The sequence below is a fragment of the Prenolepis imparis genome, unplaced genomic scaffold, assembly GCF_030444845.1.
Source record: "Prenolepis imparis isolate NDT839.2.m4 unplaced genomic scaffold, iyPreImpa1.0 SCAF_9, whole genome shotgun sequence".
Classification (NCBI taxonomy): Eukaryota; Metazoa; Arthropoda; class Insecta; order Hymenoptera; family Formicidae; genus Prenolepis; species Prenolepis imparis.
This window is the reverse complement of record NW_028141167.1, coordinates 1,295,868-1,319,254: the sequence shown is the minus strand read 5'-3', so window position 1 is coordinate 1,319,254 and position 23,387 is coordinate 1,295,868. Positions and strand designations below refer to the sequence as shown.

Below are 23,387 nucleotides of genomic sequence, written 5' to 3'. Positions count from 1 at the left end.
CCGTGTGCGCTTCAACACTTTACCGCGTTACCGGTCGCACATAATGAACGCGAATACATCCCACACCGTGTGTGGGACACACGAGGATGGGTGGTAACGTCCCACGCCGAACCAACGGACCACGTATGAGCGTACGTGTGCAGAGGTTCCGCCGCGGTGCGAAAAGTAGGGATATACCGGTGTTCTCCAGGCATAAAAGGTCCATGGTCCGTGTATGTCAGTGTCAGTGAGAAAGAGAGAGAGAGAAAGACAGAGTGTGTGGAATCGTGTGGTCACCTAGACCAGTGACGGCAAGTCACCGCTGGTGCCACATCGACTCGCGATATCGAATCGAAAACATCGTCGGTCGTACGCGCGGATTTGGAAGTCGTTCTCACCGAGTACTTTTCATCGAAAGGAAAGATAGAGGGAGAGCAAGAAAGAGAGGGAATTGAAGAAAGAGAGGGAGCTTGGAGTTTACGTTCGAGCGAGAGCGAGAAGCACGCGAGCAAGAAGCTCGTATTTGACGCGAGCGAGAAAGTTCCGAGGCTCGTGTACAGAAGAAACGAGTTTGTAAACGAGGCCGGTCACAGAGCGGAGCTTCAGTTCTCGATGAGCGATACACGCGAGCGGTAAAGTTGCGGTGATTAAATAATCATGTAGGTGTGTGTGCGCGCGCGTATGTATATATTTTGCAAAAAAAAAAATACGCATTTACGACAATCACGAATCTCTTGCACTTGTGTGAAAATTATTGTAAGGTATTAAAGATTAACGAATTAAAGTAATTGTGAGCGCGCGATCGGAAGAGTGTTGCGATGACTAATCACAAGAAGGGCGCGATGTCGAAGACGAAGAATAAGGGGACCGCGAAGAATGCGGTGGCGACTACATCCTCGGATGTGACAACTACGGAGACGGTCGTTTCCTCAACCAACGTGGTCGAGGAGTCGAGACAAGTAACGGAGAGCGAGGTCAGAAGTAGCACGACGGAGGTCACGAGCACCGGTCGCGAGATCGTCATGGATTCTAAAGGTAACGTAATCAAAGTTATTGAAACATCTCCGCAGACGGTTCAGCAGAGCACGTCCAGCCATAAGCTCGGGAAGAGTTCTCAGGACTTTATAGCCGGAGAACAGACGCAATCGATCAAGCAAGCGAAGACGACGCGCGAGACTCCACGCGAGGACGCGAAATCTCTCTCGGAAAGTCGTATCGTTCGAGGAGAATCATCCGACCTGGTCAATCAATCCGTGCAGATGCAAAGTCAAAGCGAATCTCGCTCAACGGCTCAACAATCCATCTCTTCGAGCAGCTTAATCGAAAGTTCATCCACGAGCGAAGGTCACAGCGGACATCGTCGATCCACCGTCGTGGATATCAGAAATGGGGATCACGCTCCCATAATACAAACATCGTCACGAGCGACCGAGAATACTCGCGCGAGCAGCGAAACGTGCGAGATGGTGACGAAAGATGGCCAGACAGTGTCAAGTAGAACGAGAATTCGCGAGACGGGAGAGAGAATCGACGACAACGGCAGGGAGATATCCACGTCGAGCCGAGAGGTCGACAGCGATCGTACGATCGCACCTTCCGATGTGACTGTCATCAAAGGTGTCGACGATACCCTTGATAAGAGTTGGCGCGGCGCCGATTCGAAATCGGCGAAATCGAACGTCGAGATATCGAATCGCTGTTACAAGCCCGGCCAATCCGCGTGGGACGGCACGTTTGTCTACGAGAAGCCCGTTACTTCCAGAGGCAAGAATGTCGATGATAAAACGGTATCCGTGAGTTCGAAAGTTCACGGTGACAGCGAAACGAGCGTTAAAGTCACTCAAGAGACCTCCGCCACCGAGGAGGTTATCGATCAGATTTCGACCGTGACACGAGATTCGAAAACGGTCATCGACGAAGGTCAGCTTTCCGCGACGACTCGTCTTCGCGATATCGCGTCGGTGAAAATCGCCACGGACACGACGGATTTCGCCGGTAAGGAGAGACACTCGAAGGGATCGGTTCGTTCTTCGAAACTCGGCGATTCCTCATGGGACGGAAAGTTCGTCGTGGAGAAAACTACGACGCAGCCAATACGACGTACAACCGATTCCGACGTCACGACATTCCGCGGCGACAACGTCGCGGAAACGACCGAGAGAAGAGATTTTCGCGAAAAGAGCGTGGATGGTACGTACGAGAAGGAGTCATCCGAGAGCGTGCGCGTTGTAAAGGGCGCCACTGCTGATAGCACCAGATTTATTTCCGAAGAGCGACGTGACGTAAGTAGAGAAAGTTCGACTCGTATCGACGATGCGTCGCCATCAGGCAGGGAAGGACATCCTGCTCGCGTATCCAGTCCGTCTCATCGAAGAATCGCCAGACTCGGCGATTCCACGTGGAACGGTGAATTTGTTTATGAAAAAACAGGACAAGACGACGCGAGAAAGCGATCTCCCGCAGATGTCACCGTCGTTCGACGAACGGAGAAACATCGTGACTCTGTGGACGTTCAAGATGTCACCGAAGAGCAGAATATTTCCAACGTAGCCGAGTCGGTTTCCGCTTCTTACATCGTCGAACACGCGGTCTCCAACGACAAGAAAAACGTCGAGAAGGTCACGTCGGTGTCCGAGGTGATCCTGGAGGAAGACGCTGAGGAGAAAACAACGCGCGGTCCAGGCAGTCCCGAGAAACAGTCGAAACGAGATGCGGGCTCGCGTTGCTATAAACCTGGCCAGTCCACCTGGGACGGTACCTTCGTCTACGAGCGACCGCAGACGCCTGATAGTCGTCGAAAGCCGGAAGACAAGCGTACAGTGAGGACCGTCGATATTCGGGATGTTACGGGAGATAACTCGATCAATGAAGCCGATGTCACGAGTACCTCTTACGTAGTCGAACATTCGTCGAGTCAGCAAAGCTTCTCGGACATCAAGGATGCTAGTCTCACGTCCACGATTTACGAGACAGTCGTGTACGAGGGTCGTCCTGTTGAAATGACTATCCGATTCGATAAAGATTCGCCTCGAAGCCAACCTAGTCCTTCTCCGCATCTTACGAGTCCCGAGAAGATATCTAAAGATAGAGATCTGCGAAGTACCAAGCCCGGATCATCCACGTGGGACGGAACCTTTGTGCTAGAGAAATCGCCAGAGAAGAAACGACCGCCTAGCAGAGAATCCACTGGCAGTCCATCGGAAAAGTCTCGTCCGGTCGACAGCAAAGGAACATCCGTGGATAAGTCGAAGAAACATATCAGCGATACCACCATCGATCTTCGAAATGTCACGCAGGATGTTTCAAGCACGTCGGAGATCGTGGAAAGTTCTGTCATTGTGGAGCAATCAAAAATGCACGAGACTTACACGGATTCATCAAATCTCGATTTCTCGACTTCCGTCGAAACTGTCATCATTCGCGATGGTCAACCAGTAACGACGCAGAAGACGGTGACTACTATTCAAGAAGGATCGGCGAAAAGACCGTTTGTTGATGACGTAAAAGAGAGTACTATTAAAAGTCCCGAGAAGAAGAAGAAGGAGCCTCGAACGGATGACAGAAGTTATCGGCCTACGAAACCAGGCTCGTCGACGTGGGATGGATCGTTCGTGTACGAGAAATCAGAGGAGAAGAAAAAGACACCGAAAGATACGCGGGTTGAAATTGATAGACGTAGTCCGACTAAAGAAAGACCAGTCGAGGTTACCGATCACAAAACAGTTACGATATTGGATACATCGAGAGATACAACGAGCGCTGATTATTCTACGAGCTCTACTACTGTCGGACAAACCTTTGTCACCGATTCAAAGACATATGACGTATCGAAAACTTTCATCGAGGAGAGGACAGAGGATAAAGTGCACGCGATCGATCATGAGAAACCGAAACAGCCTATTGACGAGAAGCCTAAACCATCTCCACGACAGCGTCCGGAGGATGCTAAGAAACCGAGAGATGAAGAACCGAAGAAAAGTCCGATGGATAGAACATATCGACCTTCGAAGCCAGGCGCTTCCACTTGGGATGGATTTTTCGTATACGAGAAACCACAAGAGAAACCGGGAGATAGGAAGATAGCGAAAGAGACTCTCGAAATTACGGATAAGCGGAGTCCGATTAAAGAAAAACCGAGTGACGTCACTGATTATAGAACGTCCATCACGATACTGGATACTTCGAGGGACGTAACCAGCGCTGCCGATTATTCTACGAGCTCTACCACCATCGAACAAACCTTTGTCACCGATTCAAAAACATATGACGTATCGAAAACTTTCATCGAAGAGAACACGGAGGATAAAGTGCACGCGATCGATCACGAGAGACCTCGACAACCCATCGACGAGAAGCCTAAACCATCTCCACGACAGCGTCCGGAAGATGCTAAGAAGCCGAGAGATGAAGAACCGCGGAAGAGTCCGGATAGAACATATCGACCTTCGAAGCCAGGCGCCTCCACGTGGGATGGTTCTTTCGTATACGAAAAACCGCAGGACTCGCGAAAGAAACCAACAAGCGGAGAAGCAATTGAGAAGTCGCCGAGAAAATCGCCAGATGAAAAACCGGACTCGACTCGGATCACCCGTAAAGAGCCGGACGAGAGGACACCGCGGCTGGATGTCACCGAGACTCGATATGTCGAAGACGTCACCGATATCACGCGCACGTCCGAAGCGGTGCAGCGATCCTCTTACGTAATCGATCAGTCTTCAAGTTTTACTTCCGAGCAAGACGAGCGTGTCATCACTGAATTTACTACCGACGCGCGCAAGGATGTGGTGAGTAACGAAACATTAGAATGCTTCTTTATTACCTTGTCCGTGGCAAAAAAAAAACTGTTTTTCAAAACTGCGATTCGCAAAATGTCTCTCCGAAATAATATTTATAAACGAATATATTAATCCTCTTTTCAGATCTATTAATAGAAGCATAGAGAAAATAAATCACATATATATTATATATTTACATATAATATTGTATGTATTTAACATATAATAATATTTAATATATAATAAATTTAATATATAATATTTTATAATATATATTATATAATGTATGTACATATGTATATATAATACATATATATAATATAAATAATATACTGTTGGGGCTGCTGAATCTAACATCTCAATAATTGTTGGTGACCAGATATTGGGCAGATTAATAAAAATTTTATCGAGAGATATAGTTTAAGTCCTTGCGGAAGACTCAAACGATACTTTCACTTCCCAAACGGGCAAATCAGCGAAGGCTAGTAGGTTCACGTTTGTGGAGTCGTTGAAAATAAATCTGACGTAATGCAGCGGTTCGCAGCAGGGCAGAGGGGAGGGTCAAGGGTGTAAAAGGAGGGGAATTCGCGTTTTGTTTAACTGTCCGAGACGGACAGCGTTGTGTTTCTGATCTGAATTTCTGCACGGCCGAATCCCCGATTCGTCGAACTGATGCAAAGCTTGGAGCGAAAATCGATATTTCATGCATGGAGGCACGCTTGCAACCCCTATCTCAATCGTTATATTCTAATCGCATTATCTCAATACGCGCGATCGAGAAATTTACGACGATGCATTCCAGTAATATCATTATTGATAGTATTATCGTTACTAACGCGAGAAATCGCGAAGCGGTAACCTTTGCTTTTAGTTAAAGATAAAATGAACTTATACGTAAAAGCGTTCCCTCTCTGCTTCTCTCCATCTTTAAGAAAACCGTACATTTCAGTACAATTATTTTAGAAATCAGATCAAACTACAATATTTTTATAATATTAGATATTCTCCGTTTATGCCGATAAAATTATACTTTGAAAATATTATGTCAGATATTATTATTATAGTAGAAGATACCTTCGACTCTCTCTTGATCGTTATATAATCATTTATTAAAAAGAATGCATATAGAGAAAACAAATATTACGATTGTTGATATCGCGCAGATAAGGATCTTATCTAGATCTGGCGTGTGTCGCGGGCACGCACAAGTGTAATCACCTGTAATCAAGTTGAATCGAGGGTGCGCAAAGTGACAATAATTGCATCTGATATCAGCAAATTTGGCAGTGATGTCATTGTCCGATGTCGTAGTCCGCTTAATGCACGACCAATTGAATTTCACGCGTGTTCCGCCTTGCTTATCGCGCGGTCGCCCCGTTTAAGTGCCATAGAAATCTTAGTTAAGAGACGCCACGCTGAAAGAGAAGAGAGAGAGAGAGAGAGAGAAAGAGACACGTGTACGTTAATGTCACTTATCACGTCTGTTATGGCATTGATAGCAGCGACAGATAATGTTAAAAATAATAACGATACGACGGTGAAAGGGGGATCGCATGTTGCGATAATTCATTCTATCAACGCACTGATATAATATACGTTAAAATATAATTCAATATTGATGTTCCGTAATCGGTAAATAGACAATCGCGACATCAACGAGTTTTACGCGGTGACCTCGCAACTTCGGCTGAATGTTTTCACAGAATGTGGGTCGATATCGAACGTAAAGATAAATGTCACGGATGTGACACTTTGGACTTTACTACTAGAAGAACATTGATACTCCTACAATACTCTATATCTTCAATGGAAATTAATTTTTAATCAGATTTTCCATTTGATATCTTTCAGTTCTTTTTTTTTTGTCCAACTTGCCATCTTTTTTTTTAATAAAAGCAAACTATTTGATCTCTCTTTTTACTGCGCACCATTCTCTCGCAGTTAGGTAAGTTCTTAAAACCTCGCCTCGCGTAAAATTTTATGATTAACGCGCACGTTGCTTATTAAAGATTCTCTGCGCCGGATCTTCTCGCCGTTAACGACAGTGAACTTCCCTAACCGGAGATGTGCGGAACAATCTGAAACTTCATCTCCCACGCTCATATAGCGTTTCGTGGGAGTATCGGGATCGACGTTCTGGAGTTCATCCAACGTTATATAGTTAAAATGCTCGAATGCTTCGTTCAAGGATACCTAGTTACTGCAACGACGACTTATCGCCGGTAATTTGCGCGGGCATTTGCACGAACGAATTAAAAATAGACATTAGCGATCTATTATGCGGACAATTCGTTCCCTTAGACAAGTTTGTTCCAATTCTCACAGTCGTGACTTTAGTGCGAGGTCTCGAGATGATCGATAAAATGCTTTAACGCTTACAGACCGTATTTTCCGTGAGTATCGCTTCATCTATCTTTTCATCAGTGAATATGTGAATGTATGTACATTCGTCGATATATACATTGAAGAGATACTTCCCGTATAATTCTTTGAGATTTCCGAAAGATTTCTTCAGGAATCTCTTCTATCATCTAAAGATGCTCTGCGAAATATATACTTGCACCACTTGTGATTATCTCCACGTGACATCGAAACGATCTATCTCGATACCATGTGTTGCACGGACGGCCCCGCTGTTTTTGATTGTTCAACATGCAAACAGCTATAGAGAACGCGTCCTACTTGCATGGAGGCGCGATGATGTGAACGACGTGATATCTACGAGCACGCGTGATCGCGTTTCCCGGCGCATCGGTATTACTATTTTATGACGACGCGAAACGTGCAATGCCTGTATTACGACATCGATAAATATGTGATATTTTATTAACGGAATAACGCGCGCAATTTTCATGTTCGTAGTTTTTTCTCTCCTTCGAACGAGAGACTCCTCCGGCAGACTTTCAGTTACTCTGTGAAAGATTAACGGCGCAGAGAAGTGTCCATTTTTTTTGTCTTACAGGTAAAAAGTTTTTTAAAGAGAGAAAATTATGCCCGTCACGCGAAAACTCTGGTGGAGAGCCGAAATTATGTAAACGAGGTTCATTATGAGCGACTCGCTCGTCGATATCATCAAGGACGGGCAATCAGCTTAAAGACCCAAGCTGCTTAAACCGCTAATTAAATGCCAAAACTTCATTTGATGTGCTTTATGCGAATTACGTTTGAGTGTTAAAAACGGAGAGTAAAGGATTTGACTAACAGTATCAGCAAACGTTATTTGCTTCGTTATAGAGTTACTGCGTCAAGTTGGAGAACGAGCGTGCTCGTGAGTATAATGAGCAGCTCCAACGGACCGAAAATAAATGCGCGAAATTTTTAAGCGAATGCATAATGTAGTACGGAACGATAATGTGGCATTTCAGAGCACGCTTTAAAACGTTAAAAATCGTCAATGAAAGCAAAAGATACTTTGAAATCCTCTACATCTGGATGAAATAAAAATGAAAATTCGCTGACGTAAAATTTCAAGGTTTCAAAACGCAAAATGCCAATAAAATAAATTTCTTCGTACAATAAATTATCGTTTTTTTGCATCGACGATATCGTCCACTTGTGATCTACTTCTGAAAGTCGTGCGATGAATTATGCTAACGACGAAACCGAATCGCAAAAGTACCACGGTTCCACGATTCGGCAAGCGACGTTATACGATATGTTGTTAGCATAAAAGCCACATGTGCACCAATCTCGTGTTACCTGCATTCCGTCGAACTAAGCACTACCGGCGTTATACTAATCTCGCTTATGCCCGCGGCACTCATTATGCATCTACGTTTGAAGCTTGTAATGAACGCCCGCGGAAAAACGAAGTCACATTTACGTCGTTATTACGCCAGTCGATGCTAACGTGCTGTCAAAGTGTTTATCGCGAACGATTAGCATACCAACGATCGTAAATCTGCTTTTTTATTTAAATAATTGTTATGACATTGACTTTAGGCAAATGCGTCTAACGCTGCTGTAAAGACATTACGAACAAAGTAGTTAGCTAAGTTCGTAAGTGACGTAGCGAATGCATAATTGCACAACTGATGCACCTCTGTATTTCCTGACATTTCCTAACAATTTTTATGCTATACAATGAAAGTACTTGGTCATAGCACACGTCTAATAAAAGCAAAATGTATGTACTCATAAAAAATGAATATAGTATAATTCTAGATATTACAGATAATTTACAGAAGCGTGATAATGTGCTCGACATTATAGTTCACGTAATAATTAACATCGCAGTTTGCATTGCGTGTTATCAGCATTAATTATTGACAGAATGATAATTATGGCGACTATTGACCGTATTTTATATATATATATATATATATATATATATATATATATATATAATTGTTGTATATACATATATAGATAGATATATATATGGGATATCCATCCTGCTCCAATATTTCCAATATCAATAGAGTCGAAGATGTAGGTAATTTATTTTTGTCGTACTTTTCAGAGAGATGTCACCGAATCAACGAAGGAATTTATCGACAAAGAGCAGGTGACTAGCATGGTAGCGCGGGATGTCGTCGATGATACCAGATTCGATGCCGATACCGGCCCGGTACCCCAATCTCCAGCGAGTTCCACGAAGAAGCCGTCGCCGGAGCGGCCCGGTTATCCTCGCGGAATACCTGGACTCAGGGAAGACGATCGACCGAAACCAATTCCCGCCGCTGGAAGGCCCAGTCGACCTTCGCAGCGCGAGAAGAGTCCTCAGCGATCGGCGGACCATGATAGGTGAATAAAAAAATATCAAGGATATTTTTTTTATTTTATTATATAATTTGTAAGAAAATTGTCACGGTCAAAAAAATATATACGTATCTTTTGTATGTGTCTCTTTTCTTACAGATTATACATATTGTATATTGTTATATAATAAAAATATATATTGTTCTTTATATTTATTTGTACCTCTTGAGATATATATTTAAAAATAAGAAAGAATAGAAAAAAGAAAATCTCTCCTGAGAGGAAGAGAAGGAAAAGAATAAAAATACATTTATAATTTATAATTTGTTAATATTTAACTTTTTGTTGCAAAGACCTTCTAAGGTCCGACCTAAGTCACCTGAGAAGCTTCGCGATTATACATCGCCAACTAGAAAACCACAACTAGCGGCCGGCAAGCCAAGTCGACCTGCGGAAAAGTCTGAAAAGCCAACGAAACCAGAGCAAGATCACAAGCCGAAACGAGGGGATCAAATTCCAGACTCTCTCGACGAGGATGCAGACCGCCCTAGATCGATACCGGATATACTATCGAAAATCCCCTTGAAGGAACAATGTATTTGCGAGCTTTGTACTTGCGGGTAAGTCTTCTCCCTTGTTACAGCCGAATATTCTTTTTACATGAATATACATGAAAAAAGAAACCGACATAATTTAATTCAATCTAAATTACATGTTAAACTTATTAAGTTAAAATTTTAAATTTCTCTTTTTTTTCTCTGATTTCTCTAATTTTTTAATTACTCTTGCATCAACAATTTTAATGTATAAGAGTATAATTAACAACTATATAGCTAGTGCGAATATGATTTAATTTAACTTATCTGCACGTTCGCTGCGGACATGAACATGACTGACCTACTTCGAAACACTATTAACAAGATCAGAATACAAAACTTGCCGGAGTCGAGATGCAAATTCACGAGAGGAGCGCAGGAGATTATCTTCAAGGCCATCTTTTTTACTCTATTAAATTCATTACAATAATCTATTCAAAGCCGGACGTACAATTGTTGTATACAAATGTCTACTGTGTTGCTCTTTAACGTTGTTGCAATGCAAGATATATTATTACTGCTTCCTATATAGACAAGTTTGTTATCAAAAGAGCTTCCGTCCTTTCCGTTAAATTATTTTTAATCGTGATATTCTTGTTCAATATGATTCAATTTTTGCTATAAATGTATCGATAAATTCATTTTAAAAAAAAGCAAAAATATCTCATCCGCAACTTTTTCAGGACACTCTATATACGTATGCATAATGTGCAAAAGTAGGACACGAGACAGATCCTTTTACGGCAAGTTGTTTCTGGACGATGGCAAGTCATCGCACAGGATTCTTTCCTTATTCGAACTTTTTCCAACGTAGCTTTATATGACAATGACGAATCGTACAAATTTATGATACAACTTTGATAATTGCATTAGACACACCATCATTTTCGAAGGATATTTATCGTCTCTTCCAAGGAGAGCGGCTGATTATATAGAACAAGATTAATGTTGCATTTTTAGTTTCTTCCAAGTTTTTATACAAAAATATCAAGATGCGAAAAGAAAGTTAACGATATTTAAGAGAGTGTATTTTTTCTTTAGTTCTATACTTTGGTATATGTGATTTTTTTTCAGTAACGACAACAATTGTGTGATATATATTTTATGTGCATGTATAAATTGAACACGTCTTGTCATTGAAAATCTTGACCTAGATGATAAATAAAGGTCTCGACAGCGCAGACAGATTCGCGAGCGAGAGACGTAAGCTCGGGAAAAATTAGTCGCGTCGTGACCGTCTTAAGAAGTAATTGCGGTTCGTCTGCTGATTAGTCGTCGGAAATTTCTATCTAAGTCTGCTTAACTTTGAGAGATCTGATATAATTTCTCTCTTCTGGTTTAACGCGCGGCTCTAAAGGAACGTTCAGAACGCGTCACATATAACGCAAAGTTTTTTATCCAATAAAAAATACATGAGAATATACTCGGCTCTCTGAGATCAAGTCTGACATTTACGGAATTGCATTCCGACAGTAAAAAGAAGAGTAAGAAGAAATGACAATGACTGGAAATGTCGATATTACTCGATATAGTTATACAGAAGTAGGGTATCTCATACACGCGAAATCACGCTCTCCAAATAAGTCGAATTGCTCTGCATAAAATATTGGCAAGGATACTTGTTTCTTTTCTCTCGCCATCTACAGGTAACCGATTGCCTTCGAAGCGTTAAGTATTCCCATCGGGATACGTGATGCATGTCTCTCAGAAAGGAAAATGATGGTAGCTTCTCATTAATTAATTGCGATCAATGTCGAGAAAACATTTTATAGGCGAAAGTATCGTATAACATTTTTAATGCAATTATATTGTATACACAAATACTTGTTTAATCAGGCAAATGGAGAACGTCTAATTAATTGAATATGTAAATAACAACTCACTTTATGTCGCACGTCGTTAACATGTATGTTGCATTGTCGGTTTGACTTTTAATTACTTTTACCACTATGCATCGCGTGCGTGAATCAAGCATATGCATTATAATTAAGTTCTATCGAGCAAATTGCCTTATCCGGCTTATCAATTCTAGCATTATTTAAACGTGTTTGTTTTTTATTTTAATAATATGTAATATATAATATTAAAAAATGCTATGTAATATTAATATGATATCTCGGATGATATCTTTAAAATGCCATGTGATGAAGTTAATCGTCGTAATCTGAAAACTTAATGAGCCTCGTTAAAAAAGAGTGGCGTCTATAATGTTACACAAGTAGTTGCGTGACAATAACTGCCTATAGACCCGCAATTACATGAATCCGGGATATAGTTTTTGCTACAGATTGCAATGAGATTCCCATTTCTATATATCCATCTCGCGCGCGGTAATAGCGTGCTGCAAATATTAACTTCGAAAGTAACGAGACAATTAAAATCACGACACAAGCGCGCGCAGAGACCTTTACATTCATTATAAAAGGATTGATGCCCTTTTGCGTCATATTTAAATCTCTATACGCGCCAAGCCTTTGTCATGCGGCAGCTTCGTTCGAACGAATATAAAAGCGGATAACAAGAATTTTCTGCGAAGAGAAAACGCTTTTCTTTCTCTTTATTAATATTAAACAGGTATATATACTGTCGCTGTAATGTACATAAGAGTAGGTGGAATTTTGTTTAATAAAATACAGATATTTCTATTTTTAATATGGATATGCAACTCATTAAAAGCACTCTTTTTTTTGTTATTTTTTTTTGTTGTTTTAATATGAGAGTGCTTTTCAAAGCATACTCATTTCTCACGCGAGCTGACAAATGTCGTAAACGTTGAATCTACTTTTATTCTGAATTCTAACAGATGGTAATATTTTAGACGTCATCGCTGCCCGCACAACTTGCCTCAAGAACAGTTCGAGTTTCTTTACGACGAGCCGATACATACTGTGACTTCCTATCGCCAGGATTATGATGAAAAACACGTGGAGAAGCAAACGAAATATTATCATGAGGATCATTTGCATACAGAGGGCGAATTTATTGGGCAGAGACGAGCCGATTATGTGGCTACTAAAGGCGAGAGGGCGCCGGTCAAAAAACCGCAAGACCATCTCAAACCCGAGGGTGAATTCGTCAAAAGACCGAAAGAGGAAACACCTACGAGGGGTGAGAGGGCACCTGTGAGGAAGCCAGAAGCTAGCTTGAAACTCGAAGGAGATTTTGACAGTAAGTTTCTACACTTGCTTGATTTTTCATTGAATTATCTGACATTTCTATAAATAAATTTCATTTGTAGACACACGCACACACACACACACACACACCATCCAACAACTTTTAAATGTTGCAAATTAAATATTTTTTCATAAAAATATTTGTATATTTAATGTAAATAAAAAAAATATTTTTTTCTTTTCAGCTACAACAACAACCGAGCTAGTCTTCACCGGTACTCCTGGCGAACGGCCGATCCCGATACGTCGCAATACTTATACAAAGATAGAGGGAGATTTTGTTGATGAAACGACGACGCGATCTCAATATATCGATCATCGCAGTATTCAACGCGCTGAGATAATCAAACGAACGGATAATCTTACTGTAGGAGAGGGTGAATTCACGGTTAGTAATAAATGATAAATTTATCGAATTTTGTTTTCAAAATGTTTATAATATTATTCTTTCTTATTTTATCTTACATATACAATATATACTTACATCATTTTTAAAAAAAATTATATTTTAGGGTACCTCTCATATAAAGGAGGATTTCCAGACTCATGTTATCGAGCGTGAACCTCAGTGGCGACCAAAATACCCTGAAGACATCGATAGGTTCTACAGCAAGACTGATATCACAGACAGCATTACGACTACCCAAGAGCAATATCGAACTTTCGATCAGGCGGATTACAAAAGCACTACTGTTGTTAAAAGAGCTGATAATCTGAGACCTGAAGGACCCTTCGAAGCATTGCCTCACACGAAAGATGATTACATTACACCGATATTGCCACGCAGGCCGGAATTGCAGAAACCTAAAGATAATTTAAGATCCGAAGGACCATTCGAAGGACGCCCTAAGGATGATTATACACCAACTAGAGGAGAACGCGCAGATGTTAAACGCCCAGAAGATAATTTACGACCAGAAGGACCATTCGAAGGGCGTCCTAAAGATGATTATTCACCTAAACGCGGGGAACGCCCTGAAGTAAAACGACCAGAAGATAACTTACGTCCCGAAGGACCATTTGAGGGTCGACCTAAGGATGATTATCGACCAACTAGAGGCGAACGAGCTGATGTTAAACGTCCTCAAGATAATTTAAAGCCAGAGGGACCGTTCGTAGGACGTCCTAAAGATGATTATATGCCAACGCGAGGAGAACGCGCGGATGTTAAACGCCCGGAAGATAATTTACGGCCAGAAGGTCCTTTTGAAGGTCGACCTAAAGATGATTATAAACCTACTAGAGGCGAACGCGCTGATGTGAAACGACCTGAGGATAACTTGAAGCCAGAAGGACCATTCGAAGGACGACCTAAAGATGATTATTCACCTAAACGCGGGGAACGCTATGAAGTAAAACGACCAGAAGATAACTTACGTCCTGAAGGACCATTTGAAGGTCGACCTAAAGATGATTATCGACCAACTAAAGGCGAACGAGCTGATGTTAAACGTCCTCAAGATAATTTAAAGCCAGAGGGACCGTTCGTAGGACGTCCTAAAGATGATTATATGCCAACGCGAGGAGAACGCGCGGATGTTAAACGCCCGGAAGATAATTTACGGCCAGAAGGTCCTTTTGAAGGTCGACCTAAAGATGATTATAAACCTACTAGAGGCGAACGCGCTGATGTGAAACGACCTGAGGATAACTTGAAGCCAGAAGGACCATTCGAAGGACGACCTAAAGATGATTATTCACCTAAACGCGGGGAACGCTATGATATAAAACGACCAGAAGATAACTTACGTCCTGAAGGACCATTTGAAGGTCGACCTAAGGATGATTATCGACCAACTAAAGGCGAACGAGCTGATGTTAAACGTCCTCAAGATAATTTAAAGCCAGAGGGACCGTTCATAGGACGTCCTAAGGATGATTATACGCCAACCAGAGGAGAACGAGCGGATGTTAAACGACCTGAGGATAACTTGAAGCCAGAAGGATCATTCGAAGGACGACCTAAAGATGATTATTCGCCTAAACGCGGAGAGCGCCCTGAAGTAAAACGACCAGAAGATAACTTGCGTCCCGAAGGACCATTTGAGGGTCGACCTAAGGATGATTATCGACCAACTAAAGGCGAACGAGCTGATGTAAAGCGACCGAAGGATAATTTACGACCTGAGGGTGATTTTGTAGATCGTCCCAAAGATCAATACACACCAGGTGAGAGACGAACGCCTATTAAACATCCTGACAATTTGTATCCTGAAGGTGACTTCGAAAGACCTGAGCCGATACCTTACGGTCCCGGTGACAGAGCATCTATCGTACGTCATCCAGATAGTCTGTTTCCAATAGGGGAATTTCCAGATAGAAAAGTCGAGCCTTTTAAACCAGCCGAACGAAGAACTCCCATTAAATACAACGATAATCTTCGTCCAGAGGGTGATTTCACCGGAAGACCTAAGGATGATTATAAACCAACCAGAGGAGAACGTGTCGACGTCAAGAGACCGGAAGACAATTTGAAATCGGAAGGACCATTTGAAGGCCGGCCAAAGGACGATTATAGTCCTAAGAGAGCCGAGCGCCCAGAAGTCAAAAAACCACAAGACAATCTAAAACCTGAAGGACCTTTCGAAGGACGACCAAAAGATGATTACAGGCCGACTAAAGGAGAGCGTGCAGATGTTCGGCGTCCGGAAGACAACTTACGACCTGAAGGACCGTTCGAGGGTCGTCCAAAGGATGATTATTCGCCCAAACGTGCCGAACGTCCCGAAATGAAACGTCCAGAAGACAATCTACGCTCTGAAGGCGACTTCGAAAGACCAGAGAAGAAGGCACCTATTGGTCCAGCGGAAAAACGGAGTCCGATTAAACATTCGGATAATCTAAAACCCGAAGGCGAATTTGAACGACCTCGTCCGGATGGTTATCGTCCGGCAGAGAGACCAGAAGTTAAGAAGCCAATAGACAATTTGAAGCCTGAAGGTGATTTTGAAAGACCTCGTCCCGAAAAATATGCTCCAGCCGAAAAACGAACGCCGGTGAAACATCCGGATAATCTTAAACCGGAAGGTGAATTCGTTCGTACACCGAAACAAGATTTCACGCCCACGAAAGGCGATCGCGCAGATGTTAAAAGACCAGAAGATAATTTGCGACCGGAAGGACCTTTCGAAGGACGGCCGAAAGATGATTACCGACCGGTACGAGGAGAACGCATGGATATTGTTAAGCGCACGGATAATTTGCGCATGGAAGGAGATATAGAAACATACAGATCGAGAGATGAATACATTGATTTCTTGGTACGCGAAAAAACCGAGATTACTAAATATCAAGATAACTTACGTATGGAGGGTGAATTCATCGATATGAGAACGCGAGACGATTTCAAAGTCGTTAAAGGCGAACGCGTAGACGTTGTTAAGCACCGTGATAATTTAAAACCAGAAGGTCCGTTTGAAGGTCGTCCAAAGGACGACTTCTCGCCTAAGAAAGCAGAAAGACCTGAAATTAAAAAACCAAAAGATAATTTAAAACCCGAAGGCGACTTTGTACGCCGACTTAAGGAGGAAGCACCGAAAAAAGGCGAGAGAGCTGACATCAAAACACCGAAAGACAGTTTACGACCAGAAGGAGACTTTGAGAGACCCGAGAAAACTCCGATCGGTCCGGCAGAGAGGCGTTCTCCGATTAAACATACTGATAATTTGAAACCAGAAGGCGAGTTTGAGAGACCTAAACCTGAAGAATTTAAACCTGCAGAAAAACCAGTTGTAAAGAAACCGCACGATAACTTGAAACCAGAAGGCGAATTTATCTCTAGACCAAAAGAAGAAGCGCCGAAAAAAGGTGAGAGAGCTGATGTTAAGAAACCGAAAGATAATCTTATGCCCGAAGGTAACTTTGAAAGACCGGATAAAAAACCAATTGGTCCCGCTGAGAGACGGTCTCCGATTAAACATCCGGATAATTTGAAACCGGAAGGAGAGTTTGAACGACCAAAGCATGAAGGATATCATCCAGCAGAAAGACCTCAAGTAAAGAAACCATCAGACAATTTACGTCCGGAAGGTAATTTCGAAAGGCCGGAGAAAAAGCCGTTTGGTCCAGTGGAGAGGAGAACTCCGATCAAGCATGCAGACAACTTGAAGCCAGAAGGCGAATTTGTAGGCAAGCCTAAGGAAGAAGTTCCAAAAAGAGGAGATAGAGCGGATGTTAAAAAAAGACCTGAAGATAATCTTAAGCCTGAAGGAGACTTTGAGAGACCCGAGAAAACTCCAATTAAACCGGCCGAACGACGAACACCTATCAAGCATCCTGATAATTTGCGACCTGAGGGTGAGTTTGAAAAACGTCCAAAGGAAAAGACGCCTCTCAAAGGCGAAAGGGCAGATGTTACTAAACCGAAGGACAATTTACGATCAGAGGGTGAATTTGAAAGGCCTCAGAAATCACCAATCGGACCAGCAGAACGGCGAACGCCGATTCGACACGACGACAATCTATATCCAGAGGGTGAATTCGTTGGACGACCAAAGGATGATTTTACTCCCAAACGAACTGATCGACCGATACAGAAGAAGCCCAAGGACAACTTGAAGCCTGAAGGAGAATTCGTAGGTAAACCGAAAGACGATTATAAGCCGACTAAAGGAGAGAGAACCGAGATCGTGATACATCGAGACAACTTGAAGATGGAAGGCGACATAGATGTTTACCGATCACGAGACGATTACGTCACCACGTCTAAACGTGAGCGCGTGGACATTGTTCATCGCGAGGATAATTTGAAGATCGAAGGCGAATTTATCGATATTCAGCGACGAGATGATTATCGAGCTACACGTGGTGAACGCAGCGAAATTATCAGACATGAAGATAACCTTCGCTCCGAGGGTGATTTTGTTTGTGAACGTCCGGAAAAAGTACCGATAGGTCCAGCCGAGAAAAGATCTCCCATCAAACATTCCGACAATTTGAAACCAGAAGGTGATTTTGTGCAGCGGCCAAAGGAACACGCGCCTACTAGAGGTGACCGAGCAATCGTCAAAAAGCCCAAGGATAATTTGAAGTCCGAGGGTGATTTTGAGAGACCAACGAAATCGCCCATTGCTCCCGCTGAACGGCGATCGCCCATCAAGCATCCAGATAACCTTTATCCAGAAGGAGAATTTGTCGGTCGTCCGAAGAAAGACACGCCATTGAAGGGTGACCGAGCGGATGTGAAGAAACCGAAGGATAATCTTCATCTCAAAGGAGAATTCACGAAACGTACACCGAAGAAGGTAGAACCGGCCGAGCGAAGAACGCCGATCAAACACGAGGACAATCTATATCCCGAGGGAGACTTTTACATGGTGCCTAAGGACGATTTTACTCCGAAGAGAGGAGATCGCTCGCCGGTTAAGAAACCCCAGGACAATCTTCGTCCCGAAGGTGAGATGGAAGTGTCTCCGAAGGACGATTACAAGCACGTGAATGGAGAACGCGTGGAAGTGCGTCGATACGAAGATCACTTACGTATGGAGGGACAGATGGATATTCATCGTTCGAGAGATGATTATAAGAAAATTACCAAAGTGGAGAAAGTGGATGTTAAGAGACACGAAGATAATCTCAGAATGGAGGGCGAATTTATCGATGTGCGTCGCAAAGACGATTATGTACACGTGATTGGTGAACGCGTGCCAATTAAAAAACATTCAGACAACCTCCGTTCGGAAGGAGATTTCGACAGACCCCAGAAAACCGTGGTCGGTCCCGGAGAAAGAAGATCGCCGATCAAACATCCGGATAATCTAAAGTCGGAGGGTGATTTCGAACGTAGAATCACGGATAAGATTGGTCCCGGCGAACGACGGTCGCCGATTCGTCATGCTGACAATTTGAAGCCCGAAGGTGACTTTATCGGACGCCCGCGCGACGACTTCACACCCAAAAGAACGGAAAGGATTGAAGTTGTCAAGAGAAAAGATAATTTAAAGTTGACGGGCGATTTCGAAGATACAACGTCTCATAGATCGACCTACAAGGTCGTGCGTGGCGAACGCGCGGACATCAAATCGCATGAGGATAACTTGAAAATCAGCGCCGGCACTATGGAAACGAAAACGACTACCAAGGATGCTTACACACCTTCTAAACCTTCTCCCGCTGATAAGACGGTGAATCGTCGAAAGCATATGGAATCGTCTATCTCGCTTGGTAACGACACTACTGTGATGACTACGACGAATCGACGTAACTACAACACTTATACGAAGCGTACAGGAAAAGATATTGCTGCTAAGATGAGTCAGATGGAGTCCGACGCAAGAAAAACCGTGGAATCACAAACTCTGACAAATGGAACGGTTATTACGACCATAAAAGGTACCGCGACTTCGGCTCAGTCCGATCAAAGAGTCGCCAATGCCCACACTGTCACTCAACAACAGACACAACGTGTTACCGATCATCGTACCACCCAACCGATCGAGGACTCGCCATCTGGACCGCAACTTGTAGATTCACGAGAAACAGTATCCAGTCAGCATCACGAGCAGCATCAGAGAATGCATTTAGGCGAGCAATATCTGCGATCGCAAAACGTGGCGCAGACTCGTCGAACGATCGAGGACAGATCGATCGCGGAAGAACTGAATCATCGAGGACAGATCGTACGAGGAGAAGATACATCTCGTTACGCGATCGATGCCGGCGAACATCACAGACACCAACATCAGCACGTCGAGCGTCATCATCAGGATATGAGTAAGCGCGATTACGTGAACACGCAACACGTGGAAAGTCGGCAGAGATCTGCGACGAGGCAGCAGCACGAGCAGCACACTATCTCCAGTCAGGCGCGATACAATTCGAACAGTCCGGAATTCCGGCAGACGATCAATGGGCAAACGATCGTGGAACGATCGCACGTCGATTCGGCCAAGAAGATCGGTCATCATCGCAAGAATGTGATATCCTCGTCGACCGACGTCAGCAATGCGGTGCTTTATCGCAGTGGTGGCGTCACTACGTCCACCGAGGCACTTCACACGACCTCGTCGACGGCAGCGGATCAACGAAAGAGTATTTCGAATCTGGCCGAGAGCGGACGGTACATCAGCAACTCGAGCCACAGCAGCGACAGACATAGCTTGACTTCGCTACATCGCAGCTCTAAGGAAGTGAATCCTTGGGCCTCCTCTAGCTACGAACGCCCGCAGAGAATCGTGCGACATGACAATCTGACCGTAGGCGGAAAGTTCTATTCGCAGAGCGAAGCGAAGAGCTATGGCAACTTCTCGCAGAGTTCTCAGAAAGTGGAACGAGTGCAGAGGCAAACGAATGCGTCGCACATTAATTTAGGCGACGGCAGTACCGTCAGTTCTAGCATGTACAAGAGGGAATACGTTCCTAGGCATAGGGGACCGTGTCCAGCCACTCTTCTAGAAGCAAAACAAGCGCCCTTCAAGCATACCAGAGACACGCAAAAGCACAAGTTTTACATGCCCGTTATATCCAACTAAATTGGCTTATCAAAATTTAACGTTTTATTAAATTTTTCAAAAATATGCTTACATAATTTTTTTTGAAAAAATGGTTACATATAATATATAAATATCCATTATAGCATATATATACATATATTAGTTTCCGAAAGCTCTATATTTTATATTTGATATAAAGATATAATTAATAATTATAATAATAATAAGTTATTATAATTATAAATATTATAATTATAATAATAATTAATTTTTATAATTATTAATTTATTATTAATTTTATATTAATAACTATAAAATTATAAAAATATATGTAAAACAGATACGTATTTTCTTTATCATTAATCTATACTGTAAATCTTATTTTTCAAGGTGCTAGAATTTTGCCATGACTGATCTGAAAAGGATTATTTCGATAATGCGGGCTGTGATAAACTCGCGCTGTTGAAAAACGTTAGTTTATCCTATATCCGTTAAAAAATTATTCTAAATAAATCCGGTCGTAAGTATTTATAGTCATTTCTAAATTACGATATCAACGAACGAGAGATTCGATCTACGTGATAAGTCTCTTGTAGCAATATTAAAAATATAAACTGTTGAAAAAAAATATATATATATACATACAATTACGTACATATATCATTATATCGGCGATATACTATTAATATATGCTATTCCTTTTTTTTAGAACACAGTCGCAAGTGAAAATAATTATATTGTCGATATATATAAAGTATCGATTATTATCGCTAACTTTTGTCTGTTCACGAGTAGGTGGACACTCGTTACAAATTTTTTTCTTCTTAAAACACACGTGTATACAAAGCAATAACTAGAGCTTAAATCCGTGATATGATCGGACCTGATGGAACGTTAGTTTCGTCCGATAATTAGGATAGTATATACGCGCATTATGTTATTTTCTATTTCACTGACTCACAAAATTATTATATTGGCAATGAGTTCTCTCTCTTATGTTTTATTTAATTTGTAGCTTATTTTATTATCGCACATATATTAACTATATATTCTAGGAGTATGCTTTCAATATGTTATATATAGAAATTATACATTGTATTTTTTCTTTTCTCCTTTTTTAATTGATTAATATCCGTTGTAAACGGATTCAATTACTGGATGTTGGTTTATTTACTTTATATCGAATATGTTTATTTTAATTTTTTGAATAAAATTGATTCGTAATTATATTTTTCGCAATGAAGTTTATTTGTTTACCTTTACATTAATTTTATTAATACCCTTGCGTGATTGAATACGATAGGAAAATATTTGTCAATATTATTTGCTGATGTTTGTACAATACAACGCTCATATAGATGTATGCATCGATGTATAATTGTCACAAGGATTAATTAATTAATTTATTTATTTATAAAATGATTATATAAATGAAAATCGTTTTCTAGTCTAATTAAAGACGATTAGGAAAGGTAATATTGTACGTATTCACATTCTCATTCATCAAAAAAGTTTAGATGTCAGTATTAAATTAATTGAGAGCCAAAAGATCTGCCATTTAAAAAAATAATATAGTAGAAGTGTATATATGTGTGTGTATATTGGAATGACAATCGGATCCTTTTCATATCAATACTGTTGGCATGACCATAGGCTGTTCGCAAATAATGTGAATGGATGAAGCTTTATAGGTCATGGCTGACACAAAAAAAATCTCAATTATGTTCCTAATAATTTTTTCTAAAATTCGGTTGTATAGACAATAATGGCTCTGGTGTGTATACTAGATTTTACGCACCGTGGAGGTATGCAAAAAAAAAAATAAATAAATAAGCGAGAGAGGTATCGAGAAAAATAATATTTTTTTACTATATTTTTACTAAATAGGTCTTGAAATATATAAGGCAGGGTATCTCTAATAACTGTATCTAAAATAATAACTTTTAAATACGTTATTTGGTCATTTAATAGTGCATAAAGTTATTATAATTTTTTAACAACAACATTGATTTTTCACATATTTCAATCTCGTTACTGTTGTATACATATATTGTTATAGATAGATAAATAGAAAAATCGTGTAAAAGAGATGTGTATATGTATATATATAACTGGTATAAATTTAGATAAACAGCGCAATAAAAAAATAATGTATTTTATATTTAAAAAATTTTTTTCAAACAGGAAGAATTTTCAATTATAGCCTAATAAATTTTTTATCGAAATAGAATAATGCAAAAAAATCCGTTTCTCCGCTCTATCATAAATCGAAGAGTAAAGTGAGCTTAAATCAGGAAGCAAGCATATAAAGGAATATATAATTGTTCCATCTTTTGACTTACGTTTCTATTAATAAGCTACTGACACAGTGGCCTTCCTAGGTCACCGTAAAATCGGACAGAGATAACTCGACTAAAGTGGGAATCTCACTTGACGGACTTCAGGAAAGCTCAAAAGTGCACAAGAAAGTTCGCTTGTAATATTTCTTCGCATTTGTAATAGATGTATAAACAATTAACAATGTGCAATCGATGAAATGTGACAACGCACACTTCTATTCTAGTAAGATAAATATTATTGTACGACGAAGAGACGCATACTGCGGCGGATGTTTCCATATCACGATGAGAACCAAAATATTAATTATTCTAACAATACATACATATATGTAAAGCAAGATGATTTAAAGCTGCGGTACCGTTATTACCAGTTCCTCGAAGCATCTCTCTC

The 23,387-nt window shown here is 41.4% G+C and overlaps 1 protein-coding gene across 1 annotated transcript; it reads left to right on the top strand.

Annotated features, from left to right (window-relative positions):
* Sdb (SAXO downstream of blistered) lies at positions 1-21,886 on the top strand. The gene is made up of 6 exons (XM_083046325.1): positions 1-4,763; positions 9,217-9,500; positions 9,809-10,075; positions 12,870-13,219; positions 13,413-13,615; positions 13,740-21,886. The coding sequence occupies exons 1-6, from the start codon at positions 798-800 to the stop codon at positions 20,694-20,696; spliced, it is 12,027 nt and encodes a 4,008-aa protein (XP_082902451.1). The 5' UTR covers positions 1-797; the 3' UTR covers positions 20,697-21,886.
* Positions 21,887-23,387: the final 1,501 nt, after the last annotated feature.